Genomic DNA, 15,860 nt, shown 5'->3' with positions numbered 1-15,860 from the left:
GCCGCTATAACAACAAAGAGGCAATACTGGCTTGTTCAGTACAGTTGTGATTCAGTTGCCTGTTTGCATTTGTACTCCTCCCCTTGTGTGCCCAACTGGTTTGTGAGTATGTGGGATTATCACCTTTTATTTCCTGGCACAGGTGTTGTGCTTTTTTTCATGACAGGCTGAGTTCCAGCTGGTGCAGCTCTTTCCCAGCATAGGGGTACACAGATGGGGGAGACCTTGCCTCTGTTGCCTTGAACTCTGTCCTTACAGCTGTTAAAGGCATAGGCAGCAATAAGGCAGTCCCTCGTGGTATATAGAAGCACAGCCTTCTTCCGGTTTGCTGTCCTCTTTTCCCCTCTGCATGCAGGGTTGTCCCTTGCTGAGGCAAGGTCATCTTAACTTAAAACTTTGCCACGTTGCTGTGCCTTTTGAAGAAAGGAGACAGAACAGATGCAAAAACTTCAGCAAGTCTGATGTTTTCTGACTCTGGATAAATGAGTCATCAAACGCCTTTATTTTAGGAGCTAACTGAGTGTAATCTGCCTACAGATAAAATCTTTCCAGGCTGCTGCAGTGCCACGTAAGAGCACTATGTGGGTGCTTTGGGGCTGGTGTTTTTTATGGCTTGGGACTTAGCTGTATAGGTGAGCTTTATGTTCACTTTTCACGTGGTGTTTTTTTCTCTCCTCCTTCACCAGTCTCTCGAGATGATGCGGAGGGGCTTCTGCTGATGGAGGAGGAAGGACACTTGGACTTTATTAGCTTTCAGCCGACAGACAGTGACATCCCCAGCTTCCTGGAAGATTGCAATAGGGTGAGATTGGCATTGCATTGTGAGGCCAGGGCAGTTAAAGTGTCTTCTGGTAACCAACTTTGCAGCTTTAGCTGCTTGCATCAAAAACAATAAAATCTAGAACACAGGAGGAATGGACAGACCCCCTCATGGCAATGTGTAGTTTACTTCTCTACAAATTGCCGAGATGGACAGTAGTATATGCTGAATTTGTGCAAGCAGACCAAGGTCCTTTCCTGCTAGGGCTTCTGAGGGAGGGAGAGGAGGCCGAGGTTCTGCTGGGAGGTTTCGGATGCTCGCCTGCCTCAGCTCTTACCTGGTACACTGCCTGAGATCTTGGGGGTTCTGTAGTAGCTAGAAGCTTCTGTAGGCAAGTATTAGTATATGTTTTAAACCTTTGTTTGACTTGAAATCCTAGCTCTCCTTCAGCGAGAGAGAGTGCTGTGTTTCCTAGTTTAGCGGAAGGTTAAGGTATGCAACTACAGATTCATAGTGAACCTTTTCATTCAAGTAAGGATTGGTGAGTTCCTTCCCTCACTTCACGCAGTAGAAATCCTTTCCCATGGATTCCATGGGTGGCTCTCAGCAGTCCTGTATTCTGTAAGGAAAGAGGGTTTTTTTTTTTGAGGCGGTGTCTTGACCTCAACTATTAGCTGCCAGTTCTAGAAACAGAACTCCCCAAATCACAGAGGATTTCACTTATGAAAATAAAATGTGTGAAGGGCTTCAGCAACAGCTCATCTTGTCAGTTATCCCAGCTGTGGCTATTCCTGATGCTTCCTAAGAAGATTCCACTTAATAGCTACAAGGCAGTTTATGACATAATAAATAATAAATATGACAGGTTATAAAAATGGCAAGAAACCCTAAGATAGAAGATAACACCAGTTAAAACAACATCAGATTAAAATTAGGATAGGAATCAGGAGTAGCAAAGTGAAAACCTAAAAACCCTCATGTTGGCGAAATAATGATGGCAGAAAAAGTAAGAATGCTGCTAGTGGGGGGTTCCAAAAAGGAGTGGGAAATTTAAAAGTGCTTAAACTGCTGCAGTTTTGGTGCCTGGTGAGCTTCTGTGTGGATGAAATTCCATACATTTGGAGCCACTACTGAAAAGGCCCTGTCTGGGTCACACCTGCCTAGTCCATGAAAGCGAGAACACACCTAGTAAGGTCTCTGTTGATCTTAACTGGCAGGACACTTCATACAGAAAACGGTCTTTAAGCATTCAGTTTCTTGCTTCCGAGCTGACCTCCTTTATTTGCCTTAGAAAAAGGAATAAAGTAGCTTGACCCTTCATTGCAATTTGACCCTGTTATCTTCCTGGATGAATGTTTCCTTTTGTAGTGGTTGCAGCTCATCCCATGGACGATTTTGTGTAGAGAATGTGTCAGTGTTAGTATTATACATTGTAGAGTTGCTCGGCACTTATACTGGAGAGTTGCTCGGCACTTGCCTTCTTCGCGGGAGGAGTTCAAAGCCTGTTTCCGCTTCTTCCGAAGCGGAATCACGCCAATCTCACACTCCCTCTTAGGCGCTGCTGCCTGCTTGTCCCCCCCCCCTCGCTGGGGAGCGATGTGTTGGGCTAATAACTGCCCAAACTGTCGAAAGCGGCCGTCGCCCACTTCGCACAAAAGTGAAAGTGCGTCAGTCCTCCATCTTAGCTCGACCGGAAGCCCATTGTATTTGGTTTTTAAAAAGCATTACAGCCTTAATCTGACTTCGCTTTCATCTGCAGCTCCTAGAATAAGGAGTGCTCAGATCTGACACCTAGAATGGGGAGACAATATTTGTTCAGATGCATTGTCAGTGGCTAATTGCAAAGCAGTATGTTCCAGCAAGGGTCACTTTGAGTCGTCTTCTAAGATAAGACACTCATGTCAGCCACAGTGGCTCAGCCCAGTCATTCTGTCTGCTGCCATCTATAGGATCAGGGCCTTGTTACCCTCCTTGGTCCTAATCTATGTCTATGTTACTGTTTTAATTACTCTTCTTTCACTTCAGGCCAAACTCCCACGGGGAATCCATCAGGTGAGGCCCCACCTGCAGAACATCGATAATGTGCCTTTGCTTGTTCCTCTGTTTACAGATTGCACCCCAGAAAGTAAGTAAGAGGTCAGAACTTTGTTGGTTCTCATGTTTTTTCTGCACAGAGATGCTTGGCTTTTGGATGGAGAGTCCCTGAAGGAGGAAAACTAGAGAGGGTCAGTCGGGTAACTCCTCCTTCTCTTGGTCTCTTGCAGCCATGTGTGAAATGATCAAGATCATGCAAGAATATGGGGAGGTCACCTGCTGCCTGGGCAGCTCAGCCAATCTGCGCAACAACTGCCTCTTCCTTCAGAGTGACATCAGGTAAGGCCTGCAAGGGCCACAGGATCGTGGCCCCAGACTGTCTTTGTTTGGTTTTTCCCCTTTTTCCCAAAAAGAACGAGGGGGGGGGGGACCCTCAGAATCCAGCAACTAAATAGAACTAAAAAGGAAAAGGAAAAAAGTATACATGAAGTAGAGACAAAAATATAACAACAGTGGTGGCAGATCTACACATAAGTTTCTATAAAGGGTTTCCAAATATCTAAAAAATAAGTCCATACACAATACACAAAAAAGAGAGCCAGTTTGGTGTAGTGGTTAAGTGCGCGGACTCTAATCTGGGAGAATCAGGTTTGATTCCCCACTCCTCCACTTGCACCTGCTGATGTGACCTTGGGTCAGTCACAAGCTCTGGCACAGCTGTCCTTGAAAAAGAGCAGTTTGTGTCAGAGTTCTCTTAGCCCCACTCACCTCGCAGGGTGTCTGTTGTGGGGAGGGGAAGGGAAAGGAGTTTGTAAGCCGCTCTGAGACTCCAAGTGAAGGGCGGGGTATAAATCCAATCTCTTCTTCTTCTTCTTCTTCTTCTGTTGTCTATATGCCACGTGTTGAAGTTTTGATAGAATTCTAAGGTCCCCAGTCCACAGATTTACTGTAGGCAGGCAATTATCTCTCCTGTCTTTATAATTCCTTGTACTTCACTCCCATTGCATACATATGAAAAAAGCCCTCTCTAGACTGGATCCCTCCTGTTTTCCCTTGGATGCACCCTTCACATTGAGATAAAGATCATTAACAAGCAATGCTCCCTCTAAGCCGTGGAGTCTTGTGAGCAAAAATTCTACTTTCTGAGCTACTGGCATTAAAGTTGTGAGCGAGGGATTTGGCTACCGCATAAATAGGTTTGCTCTGGAGTCATCCTTCCTGAGCCTAAGACAAAAATGTGTGAGCCAGAGGCTAAAAAGCTGTGAGCTAGCTCACACTAACTCAGCATAGAGGGAACACTGCTAACAAGCATGAAGAAAGTGGTGTTTGGAAAAAAATGCATAAAGTGCAGCTCTTTTCACAATATCGGGATCAGCCTTTGGACTTGCTATGGGGTGGCCTTGAATATAAATCACTGCGATGGCACAAGAGCCCCCCCCCTTCCAAGCTGAAACCAGGATATAAATATTTATGCTCTTTCTTCTAGCAAAGGCAGAGTATGGAAAAGTGCTGAGAAGCACAGCGAGAAAAGCAGGTCAGATTGATTGCAGGAATTGGTTGAGATAAAAGGCAGTGAAGACAGTTGGATGCAGTCGTCTTACATAATTCCTTTTGTGGTGAAATAGCCTTGCTCTAATCTGCAAGCCCTATTCTGCTGTGTTGTCTGAGGTGTCTGGGTACCAGTGGCCGTCTGAGGTCTCTGCCTGGCACCTGCCCCCACCTGGCTTTCCCAACACCTGGAGGGGCTTTTCTCTCCCTTCTTGTTTCAACTGCTGCCACCACCTGGCCTTTGTTGGAATTGCTCACTAAGAGGGCCGGGACTCCCAGCTTCCCTTCCCAGTTCTGAGGCCTTGCCTAGGTGTCTCCTGCTCTCCAGCATCTGGTTACCGCAAGGACAGCTTACTGCCTAGTGCACCACTGGGGAAGCAGCCACTTGCCAACTGACTGCCCCTCCCTTTCCTCCTGGTGCTTCTTTTCAAATCGTGTGCCCAGAGCTGTGGAGGTCTAATGACGACTGGCAAAACAGCTGGAGCTGATAAAAAGTGCTATATGGCACAGAGGAAACTGAGCTCCAGCTGTAGGCCTAGATCCTGTAGCACCCTCCAGCTATGGAGCTGCCCCTTCACGGGGGAGTACAACTCCCTCCCGGACAGGCTGACGTTGCAGTCCCTGAGCAGCTTCTCCATTGACCAACATCAACTCACTCTTGTTTGGATTCTTCTTCAGTCTTCTGGCCGTCATCGATCCCATTACCTTCTGTTGGATGCAGAGGAGTAAAATGCTTAGGGTCAAACTGCATGCCTCGGTCCTGAAAGGGTAGATCTCTATTTGCTGTTGCTGCTGATGGAAGGGAAAATATTCCACATAGGAGCAGAATATGGATCTGATTACCTTGTTGTGGACAGTTGGGAAGTAATCCTATGGACCAACACCGGCCTGCAGACCACAAAAGTCCTCAACCATGTTTAGTGTTTTGAATACCTTTGTATTTTGTGTACCCAGCCGCACATCCTGGCTTATTGACCTTTAAGGTATACTTCCCTCTAACCCATGTGCTGTTGTCTATACAGCGTAGCCCTGGATCCTCTTTATCCTTCCCGCTGCTCCTGGGAGACTTTCGGCTATGCCACCAGCACAAACATGACCCATGTTTCTGATGAGCTGACGCCTCTTCAGCTGTCTGGCCAGTTGAACAGCTTGTCTTGCTCCCTGTCCATTTGTCCTGAAGAAACAATTGGGATCATCCGGCTCATAGAGCAGGTGAGTCCTCTTTCCGTGGGGTGATGCTAGAATGGCTGTGTCATCCACCTGAGACTACTAGCCGCCTTGCAGTGAGAGCAGCCAATCAAGTCTGGCCTGAAAGCTGGCAATAAGGGATGGAAGTCGACTCAGGAGAAGAGACTCTTGATTCAGTTTCTACAGCCACCACCGTCTCTGAATGCCTGCTGATCTTTCTCACGAGGCTGCTTAGAGATGTCGCTGCCCATCCTTGTTTCAAACCTTCTGAAACCCCTTATCCCAAGTGGAGCTTGGTTTGGAAAGCACTCTAGTGAGTCCCCTGGGAACCATGTGCTGTAGTGCTCTGTGTGTATGCTGCTGCTGTGAGACAGATGGGGAGAACAGCTGTCCCTTTTCCAGACTGTAAAAGTTATAATATCTTTTATGGTCCGGCTAAGTGTTCCTGTCAAGAGGGTTGCAAGGGGACAAGCAGAATCCAGTGGGCTTCTGGAGTGGATTTTTCCGGTGCTGCCTTGAGAAAGTGCAGAGTAGTAATCTTTCAAGGAGGTCCGGAGGTGCGTCTAGCAGCCTACCCTCTTGGGCCCTTCCTAGGCCTTGCCTGCTCCACTTGTTCCGCTGCTGTATGTGAGTTTCTGGGTTTGCTGGGCTCTTTGCTCTTCTTGTTCGTAGGTGCTGAGCCACTCAATCGATTAAGGGCTCCCCTCCCCCTGCTAAGAAGCTGGGACAAAGTTTCTACCCTGATTCCCGGCTGCCTTCCCTAGATAGAGTGCTCCCACTCCGCCCTGGTGAGTTGATTGGCATTCCCAGAGCAGAGCTGTTGAGTGTCCTGCAGTTAACCCTTTTCAAGGCAGCACCATGTTTGGTATGAAAAGGGCCTTTAATAAGCTACAGTCCCCTGGGGAGTCATGGAGCTTCTCAGCTTGCTAGGGATGTGGGTAAATTCCTGAATTTATATAACTATTGACAAACCCTGATACTTTTAGACAGATCAGTAAAATACCAGCTGGCCCTCAGCAAATCAGATGTGATTGCCCAAATCGTACATGTGTCCCTGCAGAAATGTCTATGCGCTATAGGTGCAAGGGCTTCCCATGGGCTCTCCTTTTGCATTCCATCCCCATCACATGTCCTTCCTTCCAGGCCCGGCATGTAACCTACGGCATCCGCAAGTGCTTCCTCTTCCTCCTGCAGTGTCAGCTGGCTCTGGTCATCATCCAGGTGAGTTGCTCTGATTAGCTTCAGGAAGTGGAGAGGGCAGCTGAGTCTGGGAGAAAGGAAAGTCCAAGATTCTCTCCCCCCCCACCCCCGCCCCCCACGCCCATGTCAGCAGTACTTGTCACCATTGTGTTGTGGTAGGTTTATCCTAGTTAGAGGCAGAAATGAATTCTCTTCTAATCTGTAGTCCCCAGTTTCTGCCTTTCAGAATAAATTGGGTCTGAAAAGCAAAGTGTACTCATTTTTTTTTTTTTTGTTCTGAGAGGACATCATGACATGACTGTTTTTCCAGAAGTTTTTTTTTAAAAAGCTGGGTCTGGAGATGTAGAAAACACAAGCTCATCATCAGGGCAGTAGCAGGTAGGGTGGGGTGGAGGCAGGGAGCAGTGCAGGAAGGGGGGGCGGGTCTTCTGGTCCTGCCGCTAACCATGCCTTTTGCTGTGTCTGCTCAGTTCCTCTCTTGCCTGGTGCAACTGCCCCCCATTCTCAGCACTACGGATATCCTGTGGCTCTCCTGCTTCTGCTACCCACTGTTAAGGTGAGCAAGCTTCTTCCAGTGACCCATTAGCATGTTCCACTCAGGGGCTGTACATAGATGCTTGAACTGTCCAGAAGGGAAACGAAGACCTGGTTTTCATGTCACACAGCCACTATGCAGGAGGCTGCCGGAAGCATTTTCTTGCCGTAGCCGCTTTGAGTGGAGGCCGTGATGCACGGGAGACCATGAGGATCAGCCTTACTGTGAGGACTAGAGTTTGTACCCTTGAGACTGCCCATATAAGGAAGCTGATTCCCGTGTGGAAGTGGCACGTTATGAACTTTCTGTGGAGTTGCTGCCTGAGGAATTATTTCTAGCAGCTCTCCATGTGAGACTTATCATACTAAAGCCTACACATATTACTCGTTGACTGTGATTCTGAAGTACATGACTGCAATGATTTTTAAGAATTTTGGGACAGTCTCCATACTACAGGGTTCTCTAGCCTTGTTGAGCCTGTGGGCACTTTTGGAAATTTGTCATCGGGTAATGGGTGTCTTAGCAAAAGGGCTGCTTTAGGGGTTTAGATCCAATGACCACATGGTAGGAGGTTCCACAGAGTGTTAGGCGGTTCCAGGCCAAGTATCCTCCTATGATGGAGGCAAGGGTATCCGAAGGAATGCTTCCTGAAGAAAGGAAAATCCCTCCTGGGCTCTTCTGAAGCATCCCCTGCTCCAATGAGGTGGAGTAAAGCCAAGACTGGCTCTTTCCTTTGGGGCAGAAGCAAGTGTGCGCCAAGAAATACATGGGCAGGTGCTATGGAGCTCTTGGGCACCATGACTGAGATTATTGGTCTACTAAAATGTTACCGAGCACTGCTTTATAGCAATGGGAACTTCATTCAATTCAGCAAATTGTCTTGCTGGAGCCCCTTGAGGTTCTTATATAGTATTTTATATATAGTACTGTATCTGTTTTATGGCTGTCTTTTATTTTTAAAGCTCTGTATGTTTTTAAGAACGTTGTATGCTCCCTCTAAGCTGTGGAGTCTTGTGAGCAAAAATTCTACTTTGTGAGCTACTGGCATTACAGTGATCCATCAGCATGTTCCACTCAGGGGCTGTCCGTAGATGCTTGAACTGTCCAGAAGTTGTGAGCGAGCGATTTGGCTACTGCTTAAATTAGTTTGCTCTGGAGCCATCTTTCCTGCGCTAAGACAAAAATGTGTGAGCCAGAGGCTAAAAAAATTGAGCTAGTTCACACTAACTCAGCTTAGACGGGAACACTGGTTGTAACCCGCCCTGAGCCTGCTGCTTGGGGGAGGGTGGGCTAGAAGCCCAATAAAACAAGCATACAAATAAATAATGTATGTTCTCCTATTAGATTCAGTGGATGACTAGGACATAGACTGAACTGCTTTCGTTTGCAGGAGAGCTTGGCTTAATGCTTAAGTGTAGTATTCTATGTATTTTTGCAAGGACTGATCTGTTGGGAGTAAGGAGAACTTGACAGGCATGCAGAATTGGTGTAGTTATAGGGGGCCTAATGCTTGCAAGTATTGGAAGCTCTTCACTGCAAACAAATTCTAGCCATCTGTTGGTTTCCAAGGTTGTATCTTGGCTCGCCTTCATTTGTTCCTTATTGTCCTTTTAATTGCCACCCTGTGTTTCCTAGATATTCTTCTACCTAGAATTTCAGGCTTGATTTTTTAAAATAATCTATTTTCTTAACTAAAACTGATCTTGCACCACTGTACTTCTCTCTTTCTTTCCCTGTATGTACAATCTAATGGATAAAAAGTAGGTGGCAATATGATGAGGCAATATGATGAGGCAATATGATGAAGTACTCCAGGTTTAACATTATATTAAATTAGCACACAAGAGTATTGCTGAGACTTTTTTTCTGCTTTTCTATTAAAACCACTTTGAAGATGCCTCCCAAGTAAAAATTTTTTTAAAATAGAACAATACAAAAATCCCCCAGATGTAGCAACTAGCAAAGCCCACAACTATAATCAATCATTAGACAAATCATAAAAACAAGAAAAAGCAGCAGTTGAATGAGCAAGAGAAAAATAATTCACCATGTCAGGGAGTCAACACAACTATCAAGAAATGCTGTTTGGAATAGAACAGCTTTTGTGGATATCCCGGAGACCAAAAGTAAGAGAGACAAGATGGGCCTCTTACAGTCCAATCCTAAACAGAGTTACACCCTTTTAAATCCATTGAGGTCATTGGGCTTAGGAGGGTGTAACTCTGTCATGATGACACTGCTAGGCTAGGAAGTTCCAAAGTCTCCAACCTAATCCCAATTCAGTTTTGTTGCCAAGGAACGTAACTGTGTTAAGCTTGCTTGCCCGTATCAGTACGAGAAGCTGTGTTATACTGAGTCAGCCCATTGGCCTATCAAGGTCAGTGCTGTCTGTCTACTCCGACTGGCAGCGGCTCTCCAGCCGCTCAGGTGGGAGGCCTTTCACATCACCTACTACCTCATTCTTTTCTCTGGAGGTGCCAGGAATTGAACCTGGTGAGTGTGGAGAAGAGGGCAAGGTGGAGCACTTAACAGGAAGGAATTGTGTGGGAAGGTTTGTCTCCCAGATGGGGGTTGAGGTAATTTCTAGAACTTGACAATCCAGGCAGCCAGTCAGCTTTTATAATTATGTTATAGAATTACAGCTTTGCAGGCTAACTTTAGCTTCATTTCTTCAAGTGTTTCCCTTCTGGGCAAGCCCCCTCACAGTTCCATCATGTCTGTGGCAACTGGGAAAAATCTGACCTCCATTCCTAAAAAGGTAAGCCGTTGGATTGGTTAGCTCTGTGTGTGTGCGTGTGCGCCCGCACATGTGTGAAAATAGTGCCACAAGGGCGTTCAAGTTATTTTCTTGCCAGCTGCAAAAGCAGGGGACCCGTTATTACGATAGCATCATGGGGCAGTGTCAAGAGCTCATGTGCATTTTCTTTAACAGGCAAAAATTTAGCTTGCTGGTTTTGAGTCTTTAGCCTCTGGGCCAGTTGTGGTCTGCCACCTCCTGCTTTGTGACAAGAGAGTCAGCTCAGCTCTTGGCTGGAAAAATATGAAGTTGTAGGTGTTCTCTTTTCAGCAAATTGAGGTAGGACTTTCCTTCACGTCTCTCTTAGAGGGAGCTCTGTGTAAGTTAGCAGGTTGCTTTCACACAGCATAGACAAGCTGAGCTTGGTTATAATTGCTGTGTAGGGAGAGGTATAGATTCTTGTTGGGATTCTTTTAAAGTAAGTCAGCAGAGTATTAAGAGACTGAGTCCATGGTGTGTATTAAAAATATAAAAGTTTACTATAAACCTAACATGGGAAAAAGGTACACAGGATATAAAATAACAAAGAGCTAATATGCCTACATCCTTGCAGCTAAAAAGTAAAACGGGGAAGAGCCGAATGGCGTCTCCTTCTCTAGTCAGAACAAAGAACGGGAAGAGAAGCCATAAAATGGTAATACACCTTGACACTTTAGTCCCAATCAAATCCCTAGATCAGGGAGAAAATTCCCGGGCTTCCTATTGTCTAAACAGATTGGTTACAAACAAACATGTGACTTAACAAACATCATTAACCCTGAAAATACTGAAGTGTTTTAACTTGTAACACCCAACAATTCTTCAGGATGTGCTCCTTTAGAAAAACAAGAACCCTATTATTTACACAGCTAGTGATTAGTCCATATATTTAACTGAAAACAGGAGGGCCCGGTGTGATGTGATCCTTGGGGTCGCGAAGAGTCGGACTTGACTATGCGACTGAACAACAACGACAAAAACCATGCAGCAGAAGTCCAAATTAGATTATAAGGGCAGTGCATGGATGCCACTGACCTCTGTCCTCACCTGCATCTCCCTGGTAACATCTAGTAAAAGGGGATGCATGACGTGATGCCATCATTCTCATTTTTCCTGCTGCATTTCATACGCAGTCACTTGAAGGAAGTGGGAGCCCTCAGAGCACAATGGCTTCACTCAGGCATCACATTTTACAACGTGTTACTGGAGGAGGCAGCTTGGAGACATGAGTCAGTGGCAGCTAGACAGCCCCCATTGTATCTAATTTGGACTGACGTTTCACATGTGATCTTTTGCTAGACATTCAGTGTTGCCAGATGCACAAGAATTCTCAGATTCTTGTCCCAGAATCAAGGGCTTCTGCATCATCCCCCCCCCCCCTTCCAGCCCTTTTTAAAAGAAATAATTCAGGCTTGCTCAAGTGAGGCAACTAACATGGGGTGGTGGTGGTAGAGTTCTTGGAGTGGCCAGCAAGTCTCAAGCAAGAGTCTCACGGAGAGAGTGTGTTGTGTGACTGGAAAGGGACTGTGTTTTCGTTGCTGCTGTTCCCCAATTGCTCTACCACTTGGGACTCTCTCTTGTTCAGCAGCAGCACCTATAACAGCAGAAGGTGGGCGAGTGGGCTTTCTTCCTTCTCACTCTGCCCAGATGCATTGTGGACTGCTTTCTCTGTCAATTGGGAAAGGCTTTTTTAAAAAGTGCAAGTTCTGTCTGACGGGGAAGACGGACAAAGGGAAAATACACGCCATCCCTTAAACTGGGCTGCATGTCAAGGAGGGAGGGAGGGTGTGCCTGAGGTGAAAAGGGCATCCCTGACATCTTTGCTGCTCTCAGGTACTTTCCCGGGTGGAATAGCTTATGTTGTGAGAAGAAGAGAGGAATGCAGGCAGAAGCTGTTTCCCCCTCACAACTGATATGAGGATTCCAGACTGATAACCTGAGAACATTGGGGTTAGAGATGTGGGTCAGCAGGAGCCACATATTTATCTAATCACCTCTAGTTTGGGCCTATAGGTCAGGCCTGAGAGGCTACTTCTGGTGTTTTATAGTGCTGCTGGTACACAGGCCATCGTCGCTAGAACTGTTGAGTGTGAGGGCCTTGGGCAAGTGCTGCGGGGGCAAAGTAATTCCCTCCCATTCTGTAAGTAACTGTGATATTCTTGGTAATCTTCCTAGACTCAGCACTACTTCTTACTCTGCTTTCTACTGAAATTCAGCCTTACCATCTGCTCTTGTTTGGCTTGCTTTGGCTATACTTTGCAAGACTACTGTGCAAACTTCAACTCCTCTGCCTTCAACGTCACAGGCTGCACCTCGATCATGCTGAGCAGGTATGAAACAGTCAAAGTTTGCTTCTGTGCCAGAGTTCCTAGGTGTTGTGATTTAAATATGTAAGCCATTCATGCTTTATTAGTTATTTTTACCCTGATTTTCTCCAGTACTTAGAAATTACTTGCATAACAAAAATGCACAAAATGTTCAATTTAAACTGAGATACATAACAGGCCATTGATGCACCTGAAGCAGGTGATGAGTTAGAAGGTTGTCCTGGGCTGGTGCTGGTTCCTCTAGCACAGTTCATGCAGGCCCCAGACAAAGAGGAGCAGAGGCTTAGCCCCAGGTCTTCTTACGCTATCTCAGGTCTCCCCTTCTTCCAAGTGGAAGTAATCTTCATACTTCAAAATATCCCCCCCCCATTGTAATGAGGTTTTACATTTGAATTTTAACATTTGTAGACTTTTTTCTTATTCCAATATCCCCCCCGTTCCCCAAGTATTGAGGTAGAAGTTTGGGTAGTTACGGAATGCCATTTTGTGGTGTGCATGTGTGAAAGCTTTTTCTACTCCCACTTAAAATTTATGTGAAGATTCATCCACCCACCTTTATATTTAAAAATAAATATTCAAGGTAGCATGTAATAAAATACATTCATTGCGGTTAAAAATAGGTTGTAGCTGCCATTAAAACACACCTGGGGGAGTGAAAAAAGTTCGGCTGATATCTCTAAAGAAGATCTAAAGAACTGGCGGAGACTGACCAAGAGAGAGATCTTGGAGTCATAGTAGATAACTCACTGAAAATATTGAAACAGTGTGTGACTGCAATAAAAAAGGTCAACGCTATGCTGGGGATTATTAGGAAGGGAACTGAGAACAAATCAGCCAATATCATAATGCCCCATATAAATTAATGGTGCGACCTCATTTGGAATACTGTGTGCAGTTCTGGTCACCACACCTCAGAAAGGATATTATAGCATTGGAAAAAGTGCAGAAAAGGGCAACTAGAATGATAAAAGGGTTGGAACACTTTTCCTATGAGGAAAGGTTAAAGCGCTTAGGGCTCTTTAGCTTGGAGAAACAACGACTGAGGGGTGACATGATAAAGGTTTACAAGATTTTACATGGGATAGAACAGGTCGAGAAAGAAGTAGTTTTCTCCCTTTCTCACAATACAAGAACTCGTGGGCACTCAATGAAATTGCTGAGCAGTCAGGTTAGAACAGATAAAAGGAAGTATTTCTTCACCCAAAGAGTGATTAACACATGGAATTCAGTACCACGGGAGGTGGTGGCGGCGGCTACAAGCATGGACAGCTTCAAAAGGGAATTGGATAAATATATGGAGCAGATGTCCATCAGTGGCTATTAGCCACAAGGTATAGATAGGAACTCTCAGGCTGGGGCAATGTATGCTCTGTATTCTTGGTGCTTGGGGGGGGGGCAACAGTGGGAGGGCTTCTAGTGTCCTGGCCCCACTGATGGGACCTCATGATGGCACCTGGTATTTTTTGCCATTGTGTGACAGAGTGTTGGCCTGATCCAACATTGGCTTCTCTTATGTTTCTAACCTTTTAGAAGAGACTATGTTTTTCTTTAGCTATAAGGACTACAGACTTTTTTCCTTTAAAAAAAATAAAACCTGAAATTTCCAACTTTTTCATTAGAAGTTATCCTTTTTACTAACATCTGGCAATGCACTTAACTGTGATACAGGTCCCAAACCCTGGCATGATACAGACTTTGTTACCCTGCTTCTGTCATTTCCCCACCCTCTTTGTCCATTGCTGCAACGGATTTGTGTAGCTGTTGTGGGCATCTACTGTCACTGACGGCTTATGGCCACCGCTCTCCACTCCCAGTTGTGTGTGTGTGTGTGGGGATTGTACAGTAAAGGATCTGTGCAGGACTGCCACAGAGTTGCCTATTTCCCTCATAATTACCTTGTTAGCCCTGATGAGGCTGAAAGACAGGATATAAGTATTCTAAAGAAATAAATGGTAGTGGATTGAACAAGCCTCCAGGTTCTTTTTCATCACCACAAGAAAGCTCTTTTCCAGAATTCCAGAGCCTACAAGAGCTTGCTAATAGCTCAGTAGTTCCTTTGATGTTCCCTGTCCAGATGGGGCTCGTCATTTTTTGTTAACTTGCCTAGTGGAATGCCCTGTACTTTTTTTTTTTTAAATTCTTCCAGTCATGTGGAAGGAGCTCCTGATTGGTTTGGGTCATTTTCCAACATTCTTCTTCTGTCTCAGAAACTCACTGCTGGAATGATTGTCTTACATACTGGTAAGTGATTTCATTTCTTTATTGCTTACTGTTTGGGGCAAGAACTCCTCACAGGAGATGGTGTGATAAAGCCGTCTGATGCTTGACTAAGCCTAGAGAGAATCAGGTTCAGATTCCCACTCATCCTGGAAGCTCACTGGTTGAGATTGGGCCAGTTCTTTCTCAGCCTAACCTACCTCACAGGGTTATTATGAGCATAAAATAGAAGAAGGTGAACCATGTATGCCACACTGAACTCCTGGTGAAAGGGTGGGATGAAAATTAAATACTGATTATATATATCTATAACCAGAGACTGATGACTAGTGTATATAAAACACATAGATGGTTAGGACTGGGCCCTGTACATTTGTGGGGCTGAACTCAATGTGCTCAAGATTGGAGCTCCAGACATCTGATTTGCCCCAGAAATTAGTCACAAGAAGCCTCCCATATGGATCAAGGCCACAGTTTGGCTATCCCCTGACTAGAAGCTCCCTTTTGTGCAGCACAGTATGGGTACCTGTCTCTTTTTCCTCTAAAGAGTCTTAAAGCAGCGGTGGGATGGGGAGAAGGGCATTTACAGTCAGAACAATGGCACTGTGAGGTGATGAGTTAACCCCCCTTCCCTCACACTATGATCTCTTTGTGTACAAAAGCACAACTAGTGATTGCTTTTCTAAAGGCCAAAGTAGCTATCTAGACTGGCATTCATGGAGCTCCAGTACCAAATGAAATTTGGCCCTCGCACAGATATTTTTGACAGGCAAAGCCTGCCACATGGGAAAATGACCAAAGTGACACGTTGGTTTACCTGTCCAGCATACTTGGCAGTCTTGTAAAATATGCCAGTCGTGGGAACTACCACATTCTGTTTTCCAGGCCTTCTTAATGGGTTGGACTCAACTCAGTGACTAATCCTGTCTCCTCTTGCAATGAAGGAGATCCCATGACTTCAGGTGTTACCCTCTGCTTATCTTCTACCACTCGTTGAGTCCCATTCTTGTGTCCTTCTGGTTATTGATTGGTTACCTTCTGGCTATGTTCTATTGGCAGAGCTGACTAGAAAGTCTTCTTGTTTGAACTCCATTGATATAAAAGAGTACTGCTGTTACATTCACTAATGACTGTTAATTGCCTTGTAAATTCAATTCCATAGGGCAGCTGTAAAACAACATGCTTCCTTTAACTGTTTGCTAGTGCAGTAATCACGGACCTGTTCCAGGGAGATAAAGACCAAACAAACCCATTAATTTAATACTTAGTCTGTCC

The 15,860-nt window shown here is 45.4% G+C and overlaps 1 protein-coding gene across 1 annotated transcript in view; it reads left to right on the top strand.

The window, feature by feature from the left end:
- Positions 1 to 15,860, top strand: part of TMEM94 (transmembrane protein 94) — a 107,142-nt gene that overhangs the window by 89,813 nt on the left and 1,469 nt on the right. The window contains exons 21-29 of the mRNA XM_015410736.1: positions 687 to 802; positions 2,786 to 2,885; positions 3,025 to 3,133; positions 5,365 to 5,554; positions 6,674 to 6,751; positions 7,201 to 7,286; positions 9,942 to 10,023; positions 12,217 to 12,371; positions 14,515 to 14,609. Of these exons, the coding sequence (XP_015266222.1) occupies positions 687 to 802; positions 2,786 to 2,885; positions 3,025 to 3,133; positions 5,365 to 5,554; positions 6,674 to 6,751; positions 7,201 to 7,286; positions 9,942 to 10,023; positions 12,217 to 12,371; positions 14,515 to 14,609 (1,011 nt within the window). The remainder of the gene's footprint in view (positions 1 to 686; positions 803 to 2,785; positions 2,886 to 3,024; positions 3,134 to 5,364; positions 5,555 to 6,673; positions 6,752 to 7,200; positions 7,287 to 9,941; positions 10,024 to 12,216; positions 12,372 to 14,514; positions 14,610 to 15,860) is intronic.

Source organism: Gekko japonicus, unplaced genomic scaffold (genome assembly GCF_001447785.1).
Source record: "Gekko japonicus isolate JY-2015 unplaced genomic scaffold, Gekko_japonicus_V1.1 scaffold15, whole genome shotgun sequence".
Lineage (NCBI taxonomy): Eukaryota > Metazoa > Chordata > Lepidosauria > Squamata > Gekkonidae > Gekko > Gekko japonicus.
The sequence above is the reverse complement of the archived record's forward strand: the minus strand, read 5'-3'. Positions and strand labels throughout refer to the sequence as shown.